The 21921-nt window shown below is 31.0% G+C and overlaps 1 protein-coding gene across 5 annotated transcripts in view; it reads right to left on the bottom strand.

Moving 5' to 3' along the window:
* The window catches only part of LOC127727930 (stAR-related lipid transfer protein 3-like), a 191169-nt gene that overhangs the window by 64046 nt on the left and 105202 nt on the right, over positions 1-21921 (bottom strand). Inside the window, exon 1 of one of the 5 annotated variants that reach the window (XM_052235090.1) lies at positions 8058-8333. The exons of 3 other annotated variants lie outside the window; for them this stretch is intronic. In XM_052235090.1, coding sequence (XP_052091050.1) covers positions 8058-8151 — 94 coding nt within the window. In that variant the 5' untranslated portion in view covers positions 8152-8333. Of the gene's footprint in view, positions 1-8057; positions 8334-21921 lie in introns of those variants that run through there. One more of the 5 variants, XM_052235091.1, reaches the window with a different exon arrangement.

Below are 21921 nucleotides of genomic sequence, written 5' to 3'. Positions count from 1 at the left end.
TCGCCTATTGTTGCACGTAAAAACATTTTTAGGGACGTGAGCTCACTATTTAAACGCTCACATTCTTAAATGTCAGTATTTAGTATAATAGAAGGTTTGGCTAATTCCTCCTCCCCTTATTTACATGTTACCAACCCCCTTTTTATAGTTCCTTGGTCCACTACTGATTAAGCTAAGCGAACCAAAAATAGGCTTCTGTGATTTACCTCTTCTGTTTGAATATTCATCAAGACAAATAAAACAATTGCTATTATAAACATGGTATAAATTAAATGATTTAATATGTTATGCATTGATGGGATCATGGCATGATTAAGAAAATATTAAAGGTCTTGCTTTAAAACTAATCAAAGAACAAAAAAGTTCTAGGCTGTGAAGTTTTAAGGAAAAGGGCAACCAATTCATACTGTTTACACAAGCAAGAGTTACATGAGTATAGGATTATAGTCACTTAAACTTATCCAGTCTTTTATTGGGGAAGGGTGTCTGTTTTATACACAATAATGTCTGATTGAAATGTGAACATTCATTACATCCATTATGCAGTCTTCAGGCAGTGCAAAACTCATTTAACTTTTTTTCTGTTGTCCCTTTCGACTCTCAATTCCCACAGAACCTAGCCAATTGATTAAATACTATTATGTAAACGTCTTAAATGTGGCTGAAATGTTTGACACTCGACTTGAGAAAGCAACTGCTAGTAGTCTACATGGAGATAAAAATCTGTATGATTTATTCGCCAGCCATCAGATCTTTGATCCAGTGTTCATCCAAGTAAACAGTACGTCTTTTATGTACCAGCATTAAAATTCTGTTCTTTTGGTAACTCAGGGTGGATAATTTTACACAAATTGAAAGCTCTACAATAGTCTTGTTACTAAAACTTATGTCAACAATAATAAAAAGTGCTGCTATTCCTTCTTTTTCTTATAAAATTCATGTCCTTGTCTGATAATTAAGTACTTTTATGCCTCACGATGGATGGTTTGCCATAAAGGGATGGAATTTAAGTTTAAAATTTCAAAATTTGTTATCTGCATCTTTAAAAAGAGCCAATTTATATCCTTTTTCCAGAAGGTTATGTAATGGTATTTAAATTCTGTTACATGAGGATGGATAGTTTATTTACACAAATTAAGAGCTTTATAAGTCTATGGTTACTAAACCTTGTGTAAATAACAATAAAATCAAAGCAATTAAAGTTCATACTTGATAAATTTGTCGTGCATTAAAATTTAATTTTTTGGTACCTTAGAATGGATTGTTTTACTCAGTATTTTTGTCTTTAGATAATTTATATTTATTAGTTATTGTTTAGAATAAATGATTAAAAATACTGAAATATAAAAAAAAGTTCAATCATATGGAATCTGAATGATAATAAACAGCTGTGCCATGAGCGCCTGATACGCCCGTCGCTTTTTCAAAGAATAAAGTTCATTCTAACATGACGTTCTTCAAACACTTTGAGTACACACCCGTGGTAAAATAGGAATATATTATTTGGGCTGTTCCGATCTTACTCCCGCGTCATATGTTTTTTTTTATGAATGAGCTACCTGACGTCATAGAACGATGATGTAAAAATATAAGCATTTTACGGGAAAAAACACACTTGTGAAACCGAAAATCATCACAGCAAGGAAACATAAACAAATGATGCTAAAATGTGTTATATAAGTCATATTTTGTATACATATAAGACATATAAGTACAATTATCATTTAGATTCATCCAAACCTATCTAGATATGTTATTGTAAATAGTTTAAGCATGTCACTTATTCAGTTTGCTCCGTTCTTTAACGTAAATTTAATAGTGCATTTATTTATGGGAACGGCAAATAATGCCTTCATCTAGAGCGCTGAGATCCAAAACAATTGCCGTATTTGTCCTATTAGAATCAAAATAATTCATGGGGTCTTGAATGTATCGTGATTTTACCACGGGTTGTCCCTTTATGCCGATATTTTACCCCTCGCTCTCGATCAGGGTAAAATATTTGTCATAAAGGCCAACCCATGGTAAAATCACGATATATTCAAGCCCCCATGAATTATTTCTTAAATAACTTCTCAATGTCATATCAGAAATTCATGAATAAACTGCTTCGCTGAGTGCAGCTGGATACGCCTGCAGAGGTCCAACCCTGAACAGTTGGGGCAAAAATGGACACAATATTCAAGGTTGATACAGGTCTGAATTTGAATTGTAATTAAATATTTGACATATTATAGATTTTTGAATAAATGTAGTCAAAGAACTTGAAATTGGTTATATGAATTGAATTTATATTCAGTTAAAGATTTCTAGCTGTTGTGCAATACACTGTGCTGTTGCGCAATACTTAGTAAATCTGTTATCAGACTATAAACAAATAAAGTTCAATTTCTTAAATTCTCAATGTCATATTTGAAATTCATGAAAATCAATAGGGAGATTACATAAATAGCTATAAATAATTCACCAAAGTATCATGAGAACTGCTGAAAGCATTTTTGAGTTATTGTCCAAAAACTGGAAAATCCCCCCTTTTTTTAATGAATAAAACCCCATAACTCAGAAATGTAAAACCTAAAATTTATAAAATTATAAAGGGAGCTTACATCAACAGATATAAACAATTCACCAAGGTTTCATGAGAACTGCTGAAAGCATTATAGAGTTATTGTCTGAAAACTGGAAATCCCCCTTTTTTTATGAATAAAACCCTGTTACTCGGAAATGTTAAATCTAAAATTTATAAAAATCCAAAAGGGAGCTCATGTCAATAGATATAAACAATTCACCAAAAATTTCTTGCAAGTTGGTGAAAGCATTCTTGAGTTATTGTCGGAAAACTGGAAAATCCCCCCTTTTTTAATGAATAAAACCCCAAAACTTGGAAACAGTAAATCTGAAATTTATAAAAAACGAAAGGGAGCTCACGTCAATAGATATACACAATTCACCAAAGTTTCATGCATATTGGTTAAAGCATTTTTGAGTTAATGTCCAAGATATTGACGACGGACGGATGGACGGACGGACGAACAGACGGACGGACGGACGGAGGTCATCGGTATACCATAATACGTCCCGTAAATGGGCGTATAAAAACTAAAAGAAGGTTATCTTAATATATATAAACCAGTCCAAGGCTTCCAAAACGGTCATATATTCCGGACATTTGTATAATGTCCGGTAAAAGTCCGGCTGGGCAAAGCACGAAACGGTCATTTACTTTTTAGTTTTCAAGGCTTTTTTAAGAGACGGTCATAATAATTTTAACATAATTCGCGATCTTTTTGACCCAACCTTTTGTCTTTAACAGCCACACATTTCCGGTCATAAAAGTGACATGATCATTAAGTACAATCAAAACCAGTCACCAAAGTTTCATGATAACTGCTCAAAGCAATTATTGTACGAAAACTGGAAAATTTTGAAAAAATCCCCCCTTTTTTATGAATAAAATCACATAACTACGAAACGTAAAATCTAAAGTTTATAAAAATCAAAAGGGAGCTCATTACAATAGATATAAACAATTCACCAAGATTTTGTAAATTGGTGAAAGTGTTTTTGAGTTATTGTCCGAAAACTGGAAAATCACCCTTTTTTAATGAAAACAAACCCAAAACTCGGAAACTTAAAATCTAAAATTTATTAAAAACAAAAGGGAGCTCACGTCAATAGATGTAAACAATTCACTAAAGTTTCATGTGAATTGTTTTAAGCATTTTTGAGTTATTGTCCGACATGTTGACGATGGATGGACAGACAGACAACGGTATAACATAATACGTCCCGTAAACGGGCATATAAAAACATGACAAAATTCAGGACAATCGGACAGAAAATATGTTGATTAAAGTGTTTTAGTTTCAAATTTAATTAATTTGAACTCAGTTTCTAGTTTAAAATTAGCACTAGTTTAGAGATTAGCCTTAATTATAAAATACAGTTCTACTTCATCTGATTTATTTCAAATGCTTTATGTACATTTATGTAACTATATCAACAGCAGATTTTTGTATAAAAGATTATATGTCATCTGTTTTATTTCATTTCTTGAAGCATTTATGTCAAGTTAAATCTGTCTAATGATTATTGTTCACCACATATAAAACTTGTTTTTAAATAAAGTTTTTCAATATCTAATTATCCAATAACTTCTAAAAATGTGTTTTTTTTAAGCGATACTTTATTTATTTATCATTTGCATCATATGAATAAGCCATTGAAAATTAAAATAATCAGACTGTTACATAAACTGAATTGCTGTAATCAAGTATTTCATTTTATAAGAATCGAATAGAAAGTATGTTTTAAATGCTATGGTTTTATAAGCAAATTATAAAATTTAAAATAATCATAAAAAGAAAATGTAGTTTATTTATAAATTTTACAAATAGTTAAGCTTTATAGTAAACACAGGTTTACTAAGTGCAAGTACAGGTAAAGGTGCAAAATAGTTAACTGGTGATTAAATGTACACAAAGTATACACACAAATACTAGGGACATTAGAAAGTTCTATACCCAACTGTATAATGATATTTGATTAATAAGAAATGATTAATAAATACAATGAAGTGAAAATAAAAACATAAATTGACATTCTAAATAATTTTCAGCAAATACTTCACAATTGTGAATATTTGTAACAAAACTGGTATATGTTTATATAGAATATAAAAAGAATCCTCTAAATACTAAAATTGAACTGAACTAAATTTGTAAACATTAATGACCTGACTTGTTCTTCTTCAATGCAGGTCATGAACTACATTTTCATTTTTACATCGAGATGACCATTATGCAAATTAGTTTTGGGTTTTCAACAGATCTATAAAAAAAATATAGATCCGCGGACATTATCTAGTGCAAAATAACATTCCTTATCGCTTGTTTTAAATTCATTTTTTTCAATGGATGCTCCTATAAATATTTAACCATAACTCTGCACAAAATTATTAGACCGAAACAAAAATTTGAACTTGATCTGTAACTTGTCATGATAAAACTATATACCAATTATCAATCAATATCGTATAAGCATGATGAAAAAACATTACCCGGTAGATATGATTAATAGTTCTCTAAAATAAGATATGATGTAATACAGTGTATATCTATTTTTAAATTATAATCAAATATAATTAATAGTTCCAAATATTTTTTCTTTCATTTGTCACAAACTAATATAGATTTGTAACTTATCTATAAAATGTCAACAACTTTTATCTACACAATGTAATGTATTGAAATATATACATAATAAAAATAGATTATTATCTAATTAAAGGATTTCTCTTCTTAATTTTTTTTATATATATAGCATTCAGAAAATTAGTTTATACTAAATAACTAACAAACCTGCCAAAAAATTCTTCAAATAATTGAACAAAAAATGTCTTTTAAAAAATTAGTTATCTCCCTTTGTACAGAAATATGGTTTGACATAGTACTCTAACATTAGATATGGTCCAGAGTTATGGTCCATAACTCTGGATTAAATCATCAGACCGGAACAAAATTTGAACTTGATCTACAACTTGTCATGATAAAACTATATACCAAATATCAAATCAATATCTTCAAGAACGAAGAACTAGAGGCTCTCAAGAGCCTGTGTTGCTCACCTGTATTTACTGATGCTTTGGAAATCATGTAAAATAAGGTTAAATTCATAATTAATAGTATTAGATATTAGATATTATAATGTTATCTAAGATAATAACAAAAAACTGCAAAATTTTTGTAAAATTACTAACTCAGGGGCAGCAACCCAACAACGGGTTGTCGGATTCGTCTGAAAAATTCAGGGCAGATAAATCTAAATCTGATGAACATTTTTGCCACCTGTCAGATTTGCTCTAAATGCTTTAGTTTCAGAGATATAAACCAAAAACTGCATTTTACCCCTATGTTTTATTTTTAACCAAGTCGGCCATGATGGTTGGAAGGCGGGGTCATCGGACAAATTTTTTAAACTAGATACCCTAACAATGATTATGGCCAAGTATGGTTAAATTTGTCTCAGTAGTTTCAGAGAAGAAGATTTTTGTAAAAGATTACAAAAATTTACAAAAAATTGTTAAAAATTGACTATTAAGGGCAATAACTCCTAAAGGGGTCGACTGACAATTTTGGTCATGACAACTTATTTGTAGATCTTACTTTGCTGAACATTATTGCTGTTTACAGTTTATCTCTATCTATAATAATATTCAAGATAATAACCAAAAACTGCAAAATTTCCTTAAAATTACCAATTCAGGGGCAGCAATCCAACAACAGGATGTCAGATTTGTCTGAAAATTTCAGGGCAGATAGATCTTGACCTGATAATCAGTTTTACCCAATGTCAGATTTACTCTAAATGCTTTGGTTTCAGAGATAAAAGCCAAAATCTACATTTTACCCCATTGTTCTATTTTTAGCCATGGCGGCCATCTTGGTTGGTTGGCGGGGTCATCTGACACATTTTTTAAACTAGATACCCTAATGATGATTGTGGCCAAGTTTGGTTAAATTTGGCCCAGTGGTTTCAGAGGAGAAGATTTTTGTAAAAAGCTAACGACGACGACTACGACGGACGACGGACGCCAAGTGATGAGAAAAGCTCACTTGGCCCTTCGGGTGTGGAAAGCTGATTTGCCGGACTGACAGAAGGACAGACAGACAAGATGGACAGACAGACAGACAGATGGACGGAGTGCAAAACTAAAGTCCCCTTCGACTTCGTCGGTAGGGGACTAAAAATAAGAAGATATGGTGTGATTGCCAATGAGACAACTATCCACCAGAGGCCAAATGATATAAATGAAAGGAATTATAGGTCACCATACGGCCTTATATAATTTGCAAAACCCATACCATGTAGTAAGCTATAAAAGGCTTGACATGACAAAATGTAAAATATCTTATTATTCAAACGAAAAAACAACAACCTGATTTATGTACTACACAATAAATGAATAAAGTTTTATAATATATGACAGGCATATATAAGTATGTAAAAAAAATATTTTCTTTTTCCATGCAACATAAAATAGAAATCTTTCTTTCACTTTATGGTGATGTCCCTATTGTTCACAAATTTTACTCCATTTCCTAAATAAATATGATTTTGAACTTTGATGTAATAAGCTAAATTCAACAGGTATCATCAACTCAGTAGTCTACTGTGCTTCCGTACTACTGACATGGTTTGTTGCAAACTTTTCTCAATTTTCCGTTGATGTGCCTTAAATAAGAAATAATTGAGAAACTAAGATTCCAGCTACCTACGGCAAAGTTGAACTCAGATGAATTTGGCTATTTTCAGATCCATTTTGGTCATATAGCTCTTCACCTGTTTATGACTTATACATCTTTGGCTTTCATATAGTTCCATTTTTTTCCATAAATCTTTTTTTTTCAGTTACCACAATTTATTAAGGATTATTATGTATGTTAAATATATAAATAAACGTACAGGTAAATTGGAGCAAATAAATTCTGTAAATTGGTGCAATTGATACCTTTGAAAAATAATTTTTGGTGCAAATAACACAGAATGAGAATAGGTTCTAATCTAATGGAAGGTTGGATCTAGAGTTATATTCCAGAAACTCCTTTCCTCACTTATTAAAGTTGATGTTTGCAGTAACTTTAACCTTGACTTAAAATGCTGTGACCTCTGATTCAGTAAGGATCTGGAGCTATCAGCTCTAACAACCATTTTTCTAAGCTAACTTCAGTCTACTTCAATTTTAATATACATGTACAATAAACTAACATGCAACAAAAACATAGCCTATATCTATATACATTATGATTCTGTTCACAAATAAGAATTCAAGTAAATTCTCTTATACATTGGAAAATTATCCCTTAATTGAAATAAATCTCAACTGCACAAATCAAATGGGTATTAACTGAAGGTGTAAGGTAATAAGACTTTCATCATTTACCTAGTTTATGGAATCCTACAAATTTCTTATAAATAATTACAATGCAAACATATTCCCTCATGACTTTTGTTTGAATCTAATGTTTCAGCTTCCTTTTGTCATAAAATATATTTACCTTCCTCTCTTTTTAATTTACTGAATAAATATCCTAAAATTCCATGGTGTTTGTGATGGTGAATATGATGTTTTTTCTCAACAACTTTTTCCATATTTATATTCCAATATCAAAATTTCAAATTTCTTTTTTCAAAAATATGAATTAAAGAGATTTTGATTTTTGTGTCATTTTTTAAAATCTATCATCACATCATTGTCATAAAAATTTGTATCCAGCAAAAAATAATGGTCAACGTTGTCCTGAGATGTCAATTATAAAACTTCTATCTGCAATGCAATATTATATTCAATCAAAAAATATACATTGCTATATAATTACTTTAAATATTATTTTACACATCAAATTTTCCCCAACTAAAAAATGGCACCAAAGTTTAGTTATTTTTAAAGAATAAAATCCTTAGCATTTTTCAAATTTCATTTAATAAAGTAATTGAATGGCATAGTGAAAATATAAAGAAAACCAATACACATTCATTATTTTGATCGTATGATCTATCAGCACATATGTGTCATAAAGAAATCCAGGTAAATCACAAGTCATTTTATATAGTTTAAATACATTGTACCAGAATATCAATTAATAATGAGGAAGTCACACAAAATGTATACCTTATATTTCGGAAGTGCATAATTAATTTCAATTTTAAATCTGCTCAAACAATCCTTCTTTAACTATATGTGGTGAAAAACCAGACATTTAAATAACAAAATTTCTGTTCATGTATATGATGTATATTGATAAAGAAACATACACCAAATCAGTCAATGATAAAAACAAGATGAATGGTGAGCATTAATGATACACAGGGATGGATGTGAAGTTTGTAAGGTCCTTAGAAAAAATTAATCCAAAAATGCCATGCATGGTAATTGTGTGTCATAATATATAAGTAGTTGGCCTGCTAAACACTTAAGAGGAAGTTGATGAGCAAGGATTGTGAAAACGCAGCAGAGGATAGCATTCTCATTTGAAACTTGCTACCAAATTTCAAGAAACTCAATACACAATAATACATTAAATCGAATTCAATTATGTAAAAGTTTAGAGTAAATATTATTTTTTTATACTTTATGTGCACCACTTTTTTATTAAAATCTGGCATCAAAATAATCATTTCTGGATTCAGTAAGATTTTTTTCTGGAATTCACATTGAAAACTATTTTACTTAGTTGAGTCTGTACTTTTCAATTATTAGAAACAAATTGTTCAAATAATTAAAAACATTTCATTTAATGTGATCAATCATAATCATATGTAAAAAAATTGAGTTAATAACCTTGTTAAATTTTCTTTTTATTATAAATAGGTTAATTTAAAAAGTCAACACGGATCATCAAAGATAAATAAATTTGGGAAGTGGTTGGGAATTTATCCATGGAAAATTTAATGTTATTTACAGACTAAGAAGATTTTTTCAAAAGTAAACTGTTCTTATACCAGCCCTTTTAAGACTTTAACTGCCTTTTTTGGTTCTCTGGTGACATTCTGTTACTACTTCTTATTTTATAGATTATTTATCCTCTACAAGTGAGAGCTAGCTAGGATTAGCTATCTATAAAACCAGGTTTAAACCACCATTTTCTACATTTATAAGGAAATGCCTGTACCAAGTCAGGAATATGACAGTTGTTTTCCATTCGTTTGATGTGTTTGAGCTTTTGATTTTGATAAGGGACTTTCCATTTTGAATTTTCCTTGGAGTTTGGTATATTGTTATTTTACTTTCTACTAGAAGGAAAGGTAAAATATATAAATAATGATGACAAATATATATTTAGGTATATTGGATAGTATTTTTAATGTGTTCAGTGGTGTTCAGCAGTGTGTCATGGTGTTTAGTCCTCAGTTAATAGTTTCTTGTGAATTCAATTTGACTCATCCACCACCCTTTCCAGAGGAGAGAGGGTAGTCTAGGTACTGTGTGCAAAACATTTCAGGTCAAGTAGTATGATTTCATTCTTAAATATGATGTTTTTATATTTTTTTTATTTTGCATTTATGGATAAAAGGATATATCAGACCTGCCAACTACTGTGGATTCACTATTATTCGTTGGATACCAATTTTCGTGGTTTTCGTGGTTACAGGTGAACCACGAATTTAAATATTCAACGAACTACAGGTTGTAAGCCGACTTTGGCAAAACCAAGAAATCACATATCCACAATAAAATGCTCCACTGGGCGCTGCTTGATACGACCGCAGAGGGTGAACCCTGAACAGTTTGGGCAAGTATGGACACAACATTCAAGCTTGATACAGCTCTGAATTTTGATTGTGATTAAATATTTGACACAGCATAGGTTTCTGACAAAGAATGAATGTGGTCTAAGAACTTAAAAAATTTTAATTTACCTATTATGATCCAATATCCAAAATCTAAATACATGCAGGGTTAGATTCAGCATATTAAAGAACCCCAAGAATTCAATTTTTTGTTAAAATCAAACTATGTTTAATTTTGGACCCTTTGGACCTTAATGTAGACCAATTTGAAAACGGGACCAAAAATTAAGAATCTAAATACACTGGAATATTATTTCCACTAGAATATTACAGTAAATGTTCCTAACGGAATAAATGGTATAGAATATTTGTTTCAACAGGAATAAATATTATGACATTGTTTATAACAAAGTTTCCAGTGGAACTTCTGTTAGGTTGAACAAATATACGTTGACAGTAGTACAATTTCATAAAGATCCATACACTTACACACAAGTTATTGTCCTGAAACTAGAAAAATGCTTGTTTTTTGCCCCTTTTGGCCCCTAATTCCTAAAAATTTTGGGCAATTACCCCCAAACTCAATTCCAGCTTTCCCTTTGTGATATGGAACCTTGTAGTACAATTTCAGAAAGATCCATACACTTACACACAAGTTATTGTCACGAAACTAGAAAAGTGCTTGTTTTTTGCCCTTTTTTTGGCCCCTAATTCCTAAAATTTTAAGGCAATTACCCCCAAGATCAATCCCAGCATTCCCTTTGTGGTATGGAACCTTGTGGTACAAAGTCAGAGAGATCCATACACTAACACACAAGTTATTGTCTGGAAGTTACAAAAATGCTTATTTTTGGCCCCTTTTTGGCCCCTAATTCCTAAACTGTTGGTACCATAACCCCCAAAATCAATCCAAACCTTTCTTTTGTGGTATTGAACCTTATGGTAAAATTTCATAGAGATCCATTTACTTAAACTAAAGTTATTGTGCGAAAACAGATGTGTCTTCGGACGACGATGACGCCAACGTCATACCAATATTTTTTTGAAGGCAAGTTTTCCGCAATCCACGAAAATTGGTAGCCACGAAAATAAATGAATCCACAGTACCCGGATTTATGGGGGTCATCCCCTATGAGAGTTATTGAGCTGAATTATGAAATTCTTTATTATATAAACTGAAGACATCAAAAAACTGGCATTCAAATGAGTTATTGCGAACCCAATGAAAGTTTTCCACAGTGCCATCTCTATCTTGACCAGGTATTTAAACTTTTGTAAGTTCACCTGTCCTATTGAATAAATACAATAGCTATTTTTCTCTGTGTAGTTTATTCACTGGGACCTTTAAATTTCTTCTAAGAGAAATCTATCACTCATTGATTAATTTACCTTAGTAAAAAAAAATCTTGTAAATAGAGGAAAATACATGTTGTATACTCAAAACTGCATGTGATGTTACATTTATTCAATATTGATAATATATTTTCAATCGGTTGAATGTAAACAGTGAACAATGCAAACATTAATAAAATATGAAAAAGAAGATGTGGTATGATTGCCAATGAGACAACTCTCCACAAGAGACCAAATGACACAGAAATTATAATAAAAAACTATGGGTCACATACAGAATGTGGCGGGGTTAAACATGTTAGCGTTGATTTCTGTTATATTAATAATATATTTTCATTCAGTTTAATATAAACATTGATTCAATCATAAAAAGTTGATTTCTGACAAAACTTTCAACATTTATTCCTTTTAAAAAAAAATTTGTTTGACATGAATAAAAACTTGAAAATTATGATGTTCAAATTAAGATCTTCTTAAATACATTCTATAACTAAACAAAAAAAAATCAAATTTCAATAGGAACATTGATAAAACTTTTGTTAGAAATCAACTTTTTATGATTGAATCAATGAATCTATCACCAAGAGCTAGTGCACGTCAAGTTTAAGGGGGACTATCGAACATGCACAACCCAAGGGACAGGAGGTCAGTCTTTCGCAAGACTTGAGCGATGGCAGGCAAAACTATAAAGCAAGCAGCAAATTGAAACAGTTTTATATAATTACACATCTAAATGATGATAATAATTCCAAAACAATAAACAAATAATTAAAATCCAAATGTTCTAAATTATAAAGTCACTAATCCAAAATCGCAGTTAAAGTTGAAAGTTCTAAAGGAGTAGGTCCGGTAAGGGCCGATTTTGGCCTCAAAATTCAGGTTCATCTGATGAAAGATTTTGGACACTTTTCAAACACTTAAGTGTCTACTTCAGTCGATTCATTTAGTTTATCTGAAAGATTTGAACTGATTTAGTCATTAAAGACGCTCAAATTCAAGCTTTAATATGAAAAATCTATCAAATATGCCATAATATGTCACTTTTCAGATGGTTTTTGTCAAAAATGAAATTGGCCGCATCCGTGTTCATTCTCAACCTTTATATATGTTATGTATTATCATCAAATACAACTTACATTTAAATATTAAGAATGAACACAAATGCGGCCACTTCCATTTCAGACGAAAACCGTCTAAAAATTAACCAAAATGCTAAAATTTTGAAGATTTCAGTAATTTAGCATGACTTAATGATGCTAGTACCCGAAACATGTGCATTGTATTGTCAAAAACAGCCCATATTTATGTAACAGAAGTATTCTTCTTTCCAATAAATAGCTAAACATTTACATTTTAATAATTTTGTAAAACTGCTATATTTTGGGGCCAAAAAGGGGTCTAACCGGGCCTACTCCTTTCAAGTTCAATTAAAATATTCCCACTAAATGTTTCACTTGAAGTCCAAAGATTGGTTGAGTTGAGTTGATCGAGTTTGAGTCTTTTGAGTTGATGATTTTCCTCAGAGTAGCCGAGCCTGGTTGCCTTTGGAAGCACTCCTTTCTGGATGACACCGACAAGACTAGACTGCTGACTACATCATGACTGATTTCAAAAAGTTGAGTGTGCAATTTATAGCACCTCTAATAAGAGCTCAAATTATGACGAGTATTACTAATTTTAAATTTATATAATTTGAGTTATAAAAATTTACTACAAAACTGCCAAAGGTAAAAAGTAAGAATAGTGCTAATTTAATTAAGCCAATTAAAAGATAAAACTAATTATATTAATGTTGCCTTTAGTAATTAGTGACATGCTGACAGAACAAAATTTACCTGACATAATAATTATACAATTTTCCTATTAATAATATCGAAATAAAATATTTTCCAAAAATGACAAAAAAAACTTTAAATACATAAACTGCATTCTTTTGATGGAAAATTTGATGGCATCTTTAACCCCTGATGGAAAATTGGATGGCATTTTTACCCTCTGATGGAAAATATGATGGCATTTATTCCACCTGATGGAAAATAGGATGGAAATGAAGGAAGTTTGATGGAAATTGGACTTAAACATTTTCTTTGATGGAAAGTGAGATGGAATTTGGACTCTGTCATTTTGCTTGATGGAAAAAAACTTAGAGAAAATTTCAGCATAATTGTGTCTGAAAATTTAACATCCCTTACTGAGGTAAAAAGTTTTCTATTATATTGGAGCAAACAAATTTGTTTACAAGAAGTACTAGCAAGAAAGTTACATGTTGTTGCAGCTGTAACTTGTAACATAATCTCTCAATGTTACTGAAATAATATTTGTTCGTGAGGAAGTTGCAGTATTTTTCTGCAATGTTGCAAGAAAGAGTTTGTTTGCTAGAAAGTTGCAACAAACAATTTCCTAAACTGTGCAATACCTTGTATATATCTTGTAACAGGAAAGGATTTCAAGAATACTTTGGTTTTTATTTCAACCAGTGTAAACTTATTAAATGTGACATATTATTTTTTGTTAAAAGTACTTTTTGTCACTATTTATATGACTGTTCTGTAACCAATACTTTTTTTTTTACATTTTCCATCAAATGATGCATACACCCCTTGCAGAAATAAATCCTGACAACTTTTATAATAAGGATATCTCAAGATTATCCTGGAATATCCTGAAAATATCCTGTTAGGCTATAAGTCCTTTTTTTAGGAAAAAACTTAATGGGAGAATTCCAGAAAATGTCAGGACTTTCAAATCAAGCAGCTTAAAACTGGGGGAATTCTCAGGATATCTCAAGACTTTCAAAAATCATATTATATAAACCAGAATATATCAGGACTTTTCGATCATCATTCATCCAACTTTCAGGACATTTACAAATTCTATCTGAATGGAAAAAAAAAGGCCTGGATGATTCCTGGTATTGGGACTTAAGAAAAAATATAATCTGTATTACAAATTCAACCAAATAAAAAAGAAAATCTTTGGGACTGAAATTAACTATTGTTTGTTAAATATATATATATTCACATTCACATGAAGATACAGTGTTCTAGCCAGGATTTAAAAAAGGCAGGGTGCTCTAGTCAGAAAAATGACAATTTTATTTGTAAAATGTCATTGAAAAAAGGGCAATTAAACTAAAATAAAACTCAGGCACTAAGGTAAAATCAAGTTTCAGTTGAAGGGGAGTAATAGAATTCAATACTTTTGGCACAATTTTTTATGTTTAGCTTTAAAAATCTCGGGTCATTAATAGTGACTAATAACACGTTTACACTGCTGCTGAATTTAATTATTTAGTGGCTTATGAATTTCATATAAGTTAACCTGTTAGTTACTTATTTTTTACTCATCTTTAGGATCTTATGCAACCTTACATTATAGCAAATTGAATTATTACTTTAATGCACTTGATAGAGCAATGAATGGAGGTGAAGATGAAAAAAACAATTTTCAAAATATTTATATTCTAAGCGTTTTCAGGTTAAAAATAATTAAAAGAAATATTCTAATATGCATTTGCATTCAATTTGTTTTATATTTATTTAATTACGAAAAAAAACCATAAATAAACGGAATATATTGTGAAAAGGTGATAAAAAAGGGGAAGTAACTCATTTTTTTTTTTGGCAAACATTTTTGAAATAGACAAATTGTTTTTGACATAAAGCAAAGATAATTGGTGTTTAATTAACAATGTGTTTAACACCAAAGCTGTCAGGTGAAGCCATGCACTTAATGGGTCACTTAATTTTACAGTTTACACAGCTAGCTGAACTTCCTGTTCATGGAAGAATTACGAATTTCAGTTTGACCGTATTTCAAAGTAAGAAAAATGCCGAGATTTTCGCGATATAAACGACAGGGAACTCGAGAAACGCCAACGGCTGTTTTGCCAGAAAAGCTGGGGCGTTTCTGATTTTCTCCCAAGTTCACATAAGGGGACGACCATTTGATATTCTGGGGGGGGGCCAGGAGGATTTTGAAAATAAATAACTCAGCCTTGATAATCACAAAAATAAATGGTTTGTTCTGTGGTAGTTCGAAAATAAATAACCTGACTTACAATGTATTGAAAATAAATAACTCGGCAGGTCTTTAAGCCATTTTATAAATGCTATTCGAAAGTATGAGGTGGCACCAGATTCTTCATAAAATTCATCTTTTTTTCAAAAAAAATTCGGGAAACACTTCCCAAATCTTTTAATAATAAAGGTATAAATATCATTTAAGTATACTTGAAATGACTGAAAATGGGTTTCATTTAACTTTAGGTATATTGGCTCAGGAACACTTACCTCACTTTTATTCCAGGGCTGTAACTACATTGAGGCAAATGCCTTTATGTAGAAAATTTTAAAACCAAAAGCTTGTCTTCATATCAAATTGTTTTCACAGCGAGTTTTTGCAAGAAGCAAGTTCTGTTCTCCCTTGGACGTAGCACCTGTTTTTTCGGGATCAATGTTTCTTTAAATTTGTCTTTTGTTCATTGATTGTCCTTCTGTATTCTCTTAGTGTTGCATTCCTTTTGTGATTTATTAATTTTGTTTTCAACTTGATCATGAGTTTTATTTTATTTAGGACTTGTTAGCTAATTTTACAACTTAACTACTTTAAATTGTATCCCAGTTAAGAGCTACATCAAGTTGTAATTGAAATGTGTTATTAAAAATTACTTGACATATTTATATCACTGATAATCAGCCCCCTCTTAATTTAATTTGAATAAAACCCCATATAATTTACAGGTATAAAAGATTTAAATGCCGAAACAACAAAAAAAAAAAAAAACCAGCAGCCACATACCTAACTATGTGAATTACATTTTTACTTTATTCTTCATATTGGTCTTTTGATGTTGTCCACAAAAACTTAAGTCTTACGCTGAATCTATACATTTTGCTTTGAGACCAAAATATTGTCAAAAAATTATTAAAACAGAACTTGCGTTTTCAGAATAAGAAAGGGTCTGGGAACGCCCAGAAAGCACGATTTTGCATCATTTGTTCTATAGTTTCTTTGGGCCTTCAGCAGCATTCAAAACCCTTCAAAAATTTTTTGCCTCGCTCCGCTCGTCGTAAATATATTTCGCAATGCTTTTAAAAGAGGCTAGTACGTCACAGCCCAACTCTAATACCGTGTATGTATGCAATACATGTATATGCAGTTGGGAATTCAGAAGATTCATTTCCGCAGAGGATGATGATTAATTCTGATTAAATGGTACATTAATGACTTGACTGTACATGTATTATTTATAATAAAAAATGAATTTAAAAATTGTATGTTTTCAAATATTATTAATATAGTTATGAAAATAAATAATCAGTCCCTTGTTTTAATGAAAATGAAAAATCTTGCTTCAACAGTGCAGAAAATAAATAATCTGTCCTCTTAGTTTACAAAAATAAATAACCGATCCAAAACAAATCCTCCTGCCCCCCCCCCCCCCCCCCCCCCCCCCGTAAAATGTGTAAAATGTAAACAAATCATGACCACGTGTTTTTTGTAATTGTACTGAACAGTTCGACCCTAGAAAATACCGTTCTAGATAATGCGGCCAATAGTTCATCCGCATGCACCCTGTGCCGATTAAATTAACGTTGTTTTTTTCTTTTATTTAAAACTGGCCAGTTGTAATATTTTTATGCGACACCCTTGATTTATTTTCATAATACCGGTACGGGAACGGATTAACTTCTGGTCGATATAATATGGGGCGAGATTGTCACTTCGACGTTAGCGCACTTGAGAAACACGTCATCAAAATGTGATTACGCTGATATGGAGATCAAGGTAGCAATACACAGTTAGGAAAAAAACTTAAAATTGACACTCATAATTTTTAAACACCCTCTTTCCCTTCCTTTCTAACAAATAAGGCTTTATATTTGTGTTATGCATGTGTATATTTATAGAAAGAAAATCTTCCATAGATTTGATTTCTAATGGTTATAATGGTGAAATATAATCTCTTTTGGGTGTAACCATGGCAACAATCTGCATTTCTTTGATACAAAATATTGCAAAAAAAGGGGGTGAACATGTCACAAAAGTCTCCAAAATTTGGTCCAAAGGAAAATTTCAATCAATTACAGTGATACCTTTCCTGAATCCATAGACATATATCTATCAAGAGGTCCAAAAAAAATCATATGCATTTCTGCTCGTTTTTCCATAAAATTGAATTGAAAAGATCGAGCGCAAAATCTTTGTTGATAAACACTACTATAATTTATGGACCTATGGGCGGTACGGATAGGAAAATACGGACGGTCAAACAGACAAATGGCCTATAAAACATGCTAAAAACAATCTAAATGTTCATATAAACCCACTAAGAAGGCTATATTATTCTTCAATTATCTAAAAATCAATTTTATTGTACAAAAACTTTCATATTTAAAAAATTCACCATGGCCATAATGCGAAACTAAACTTCTAACTGTGTATTGCTACCTTAAGGATAAACATTTTTTTTCCCAATTCCATTTTAAATGGATTTCTGTGTTCTGCTAGCTTAAACGAGCAAATTGGCCTGCTAGTTTTGAAAATTGGTTCAGAAATAAATATTTTATGAAGGTTAGCAGTTGACACTGAATTGCAACAAAAAAGTGATTTGGTGAAACATACCATGTCAAAGTGTAAATTCTCCTTTTTTAGTCAAATTTCTAAAACTATACCTTCTGTGCTTGTCTTTTCTTGTTTAAAAACTTAAATTAACCTTAACAGTAGACAAATTTTACAAGTTAAAGCTATTTTAAGGCTTTAGAATGTCAATTTTGTTGTGTATTAGCATATCAAAGCCTTGGTTAAAATTTAGCAAATACTGAATTAATTTATAACAGCGGGAACAAATTTAGACTAAATTCATGCTAAATTGTGACTTTACTTGCTAAAATAATGAATTTGATTTAGTCGCATGAAAAAATATAAAGCGTTCCCTTCTGAGGTTTCTACATAACGCGCATTGTTTCTTTTCCAAGGGGTAGCCAATAAAGTATCAATTTATGACCGAACCAAGTCTTTGTGTCAAAATGTCTATATTGGTTGCTAAGGACAATAAACAACAAAACTAACATATATTGTCATACTAAAAGATGTTTCTCCCTCAGAATTGTATCTATAATCTAAATATCAATAGATTTGTGGTATGATTTGTCTAAAAATAAGCAATTCTGTGCTTTGTCAAATGCCATAAGGTAGCAATACACAGTTAGGAAAAAAACTTAAAATTGACACTCATAATTTTTAAACACCCTCTTTCCCTTCCTTTCTAACAAATAAGGCTTTATATTTGTGTTATGCATGTGTATATTTATAGAAAGAAAATCTTCCATAGATTTGATTTCTAATGGTTATAATGGTGAAATATAATCTCTTTTGGGTGTAACCATGGCAACAATCTGCATTTCTTTGATACAAAATATTGCAAAAAAAGGGGGTGAACATGTCACAAAAGTCTCCAAAATTTGGTCCAAAGGAAAATTTCAATCAATTACAGTGATACCTTTCCTGAATCCATAGACATATATCTATCAAGAGGTCCAAAAAAAATCATATGCATTTCTGCTCGTTTTTCCATAAAATTGAATTGAAAAGATCGAGCGCAAAATCTTTGTTGATAAACACTACTATAATTTATGGACCTATGGGCGGTACGGATAGGAAAATACGGACGGTCAAACAGACAAATGGCCTATAAAACATGCTAAAAACAATCTAAATGTTCATATAAACCCACTAAGAAGGCTATATTATTCTTCAATTATCTAAAAATCAATTTTATTGTACAAAAACTTTCATATTTAAAAAATTCACCATGGCCATAATGCGAAACTAAACTTCTAACTGTGTATTGCTACCCAAACTTGAAAATCCGATGCTGGAAAATCCGATGCAGATGTTTTCAGATAAGTGCATTAGAAATTTAATTCAACATGTGTATATTATGATTATAAATTATAATTCATTGAAGAACTATGATTTTTTATTGTTTTTATTTGAGCAAATCAACATCAGAAAGTATGAAATCATAAACCACAGGAGTTTGAAATCCTAGCAATAAAGGTGTATAAATATGCCAAACTCGACTATCACAGTAGAGCTTCTCTCAAAGAGAGAAGCTTCGAGAGAAGCTCTACTGTGATAGTCGAGTTTGGCATATTCATACACCTTTATTGCTAGGATTTCAAACTCCTGTGCATAAACTGAAAATTATAGTTTATTTTTAACACGAGTTTTTGACAATGAATAATCTTGTTGTCACATAACAGGCATAACTGGTAGACATGTAAAAAAATATTGAGTTGTGTGAATGGTTATTTGGTGAAAATAATAAGTCGCCGGTTTTTAATCTTCAGGGGATAAAAAAGGGGGAGGGTAATTAATTTGATTCCAATGTACTGTATAACATGCAATAATATTTCTACTGAATTTATTGCTTCAAAACGTCTTGAACAATTGATTCTTTGTGGATTTTTTTTTTACTTTTAGGGGATTTAATGATTTTAAAATGGAGCTGCCAATTTTGATAGTAAACAGATTGCATGCAGATTCCAGTTACCTTTACTCAGCAATACTAGTTGGAAGTACAGAGACAGCAAATTTAATTACAGAAAGGAGAAGAACTTAACATGTATCCTTTATATCTGATTTTTATTAAGCCTAAATTAATATATTGTTTGTTTCCCCAATCCGACACCGCCAAGCCAGGTGTGGGTAGGTAGCCTAGGTAGGGAAATAATTTTATTTTTTCCAAAAAGCTGGAACAATATTGGTCGATCTGGTAAGCCTGAAAATTGGAACTGAATAAAATAATATTTGACTTAGTTTTGACAATAAAATTTTATGAGTCGGACCCGTTTTTTCAGGGTCGGTAGGGATTGGGGAAACAGACAATATTTTATTTTAGGCCTAATATAATATTTGAAACTGAACAGCGAGCATCGTTAAGCCATGGTCTAAATACAATTATTGAATTAAGACAATGAAATGTTTAAGGGTATTAGTGAACATGAGGAGGAGGGGGTGGGGTTGGGAACCATTTTGATAATTTTGGTAATTTAACAATCTAAGCAGCCATTAAAAATGGCCAACAAGTTTGCTAGTAGTAAGTACTAGTATCTAATTTTGATGGGAGTTTAAGGATCTGACATTAAAATAAATACAAGTCAATTTTTTTTAATGGGAACTTGACAACCATTTAAATAAATTATTAAACACAGTTATCGGGAAGGACGTCCGCCTTGCGCCAATTGCCCTTTTCGACCAGAAATGGTGCATATATGACAAATGTAAGCGCCCACGTGGCGCACGATATTTTCCACTCCATTATGAAACATTTGATATCGTAAAATGGATTTCCGATTGTGTTTCGTGTCGCCATGTGAATGTACAAAACTGTGTAGTGTTACCGCCAATGATAGGAGCACCGCCTATATATATTTTTGGGACGTCTCGGGTGTAAACATATTTTGGATTATATCTTTTGGTAAGTACAATGTATTAGAATTTCCACAATTTTGAATATATGTGCATGCTCTTTTAGTTCAAAGTAGTGACATTTAAAGTGTTTTATTAACTTTTAAGAGTCAAGAAAAAAAGAAGGTCATAGATTTATAAAAAGTATTAATAAAGAAGATGTGGTATGCTTGCCACTGAGACAACTCTCCACAAGAGACCAAATGACACAAAAAATATGCATATACATATCATAAAATTGTGTCATATTTTGTATCATTTTAAAACATTATTTGTTTTATAAAATAGTACTTCTGAAAAAGTAATTTTGCTATAAAATTAGAGATCTGTGGTGTGACTGACAATATGACATTTATATATCCACAAATGGTAAAATAATATATCTTTATATATACATGTATAGTATATACACTACCCACCAAAAGTATGATATAAAACATGGGCAAGACCTATTATGTTATAGTACAATGATTATGAAAAACAAATATTAAACAAAAAAAGAAAGGACAACCTCTTTATTTCTAGGGACAGTCACTTATTATAATGATGATAATTTAGTACTGACATGAGGTTTAATGTATTGTACAGTTATATATCAGCTGCTGAACCAGGGTGGTGGTGGTGGCAATTAAGTCAACATTAGGAGTAAGACTTATAAAACTTCTATTTAATAAGTTATGTAGCTCTAAAGCTCAGAAAGGGGGAGCCCACTTTCCTAAATCCACCTCTGAATATTAAATTTCTAGAAGGATTTGACACTCTTATAAATTGACCCTGCAAGTGACACATTAATACAAATCT

Source organism: Mytilus californianus, unplaced genomic scaffold, assembly GCF_021869535.1.
Source record: "Mytilus californianus isolate M0D057914Y unplaced genomic scaffold, xbMytCali1.0.p SCAF_2, whole genome shotgun sequence".
NCBI lineage: Eukaryota > Metazoa > Mollusca > Bivalvia > Mytilida > Mytilidae > Mytilus > Mytilus californianus.
This window is presented reverse-complemented; position numbering and strand designations above follow the sequence as displayed.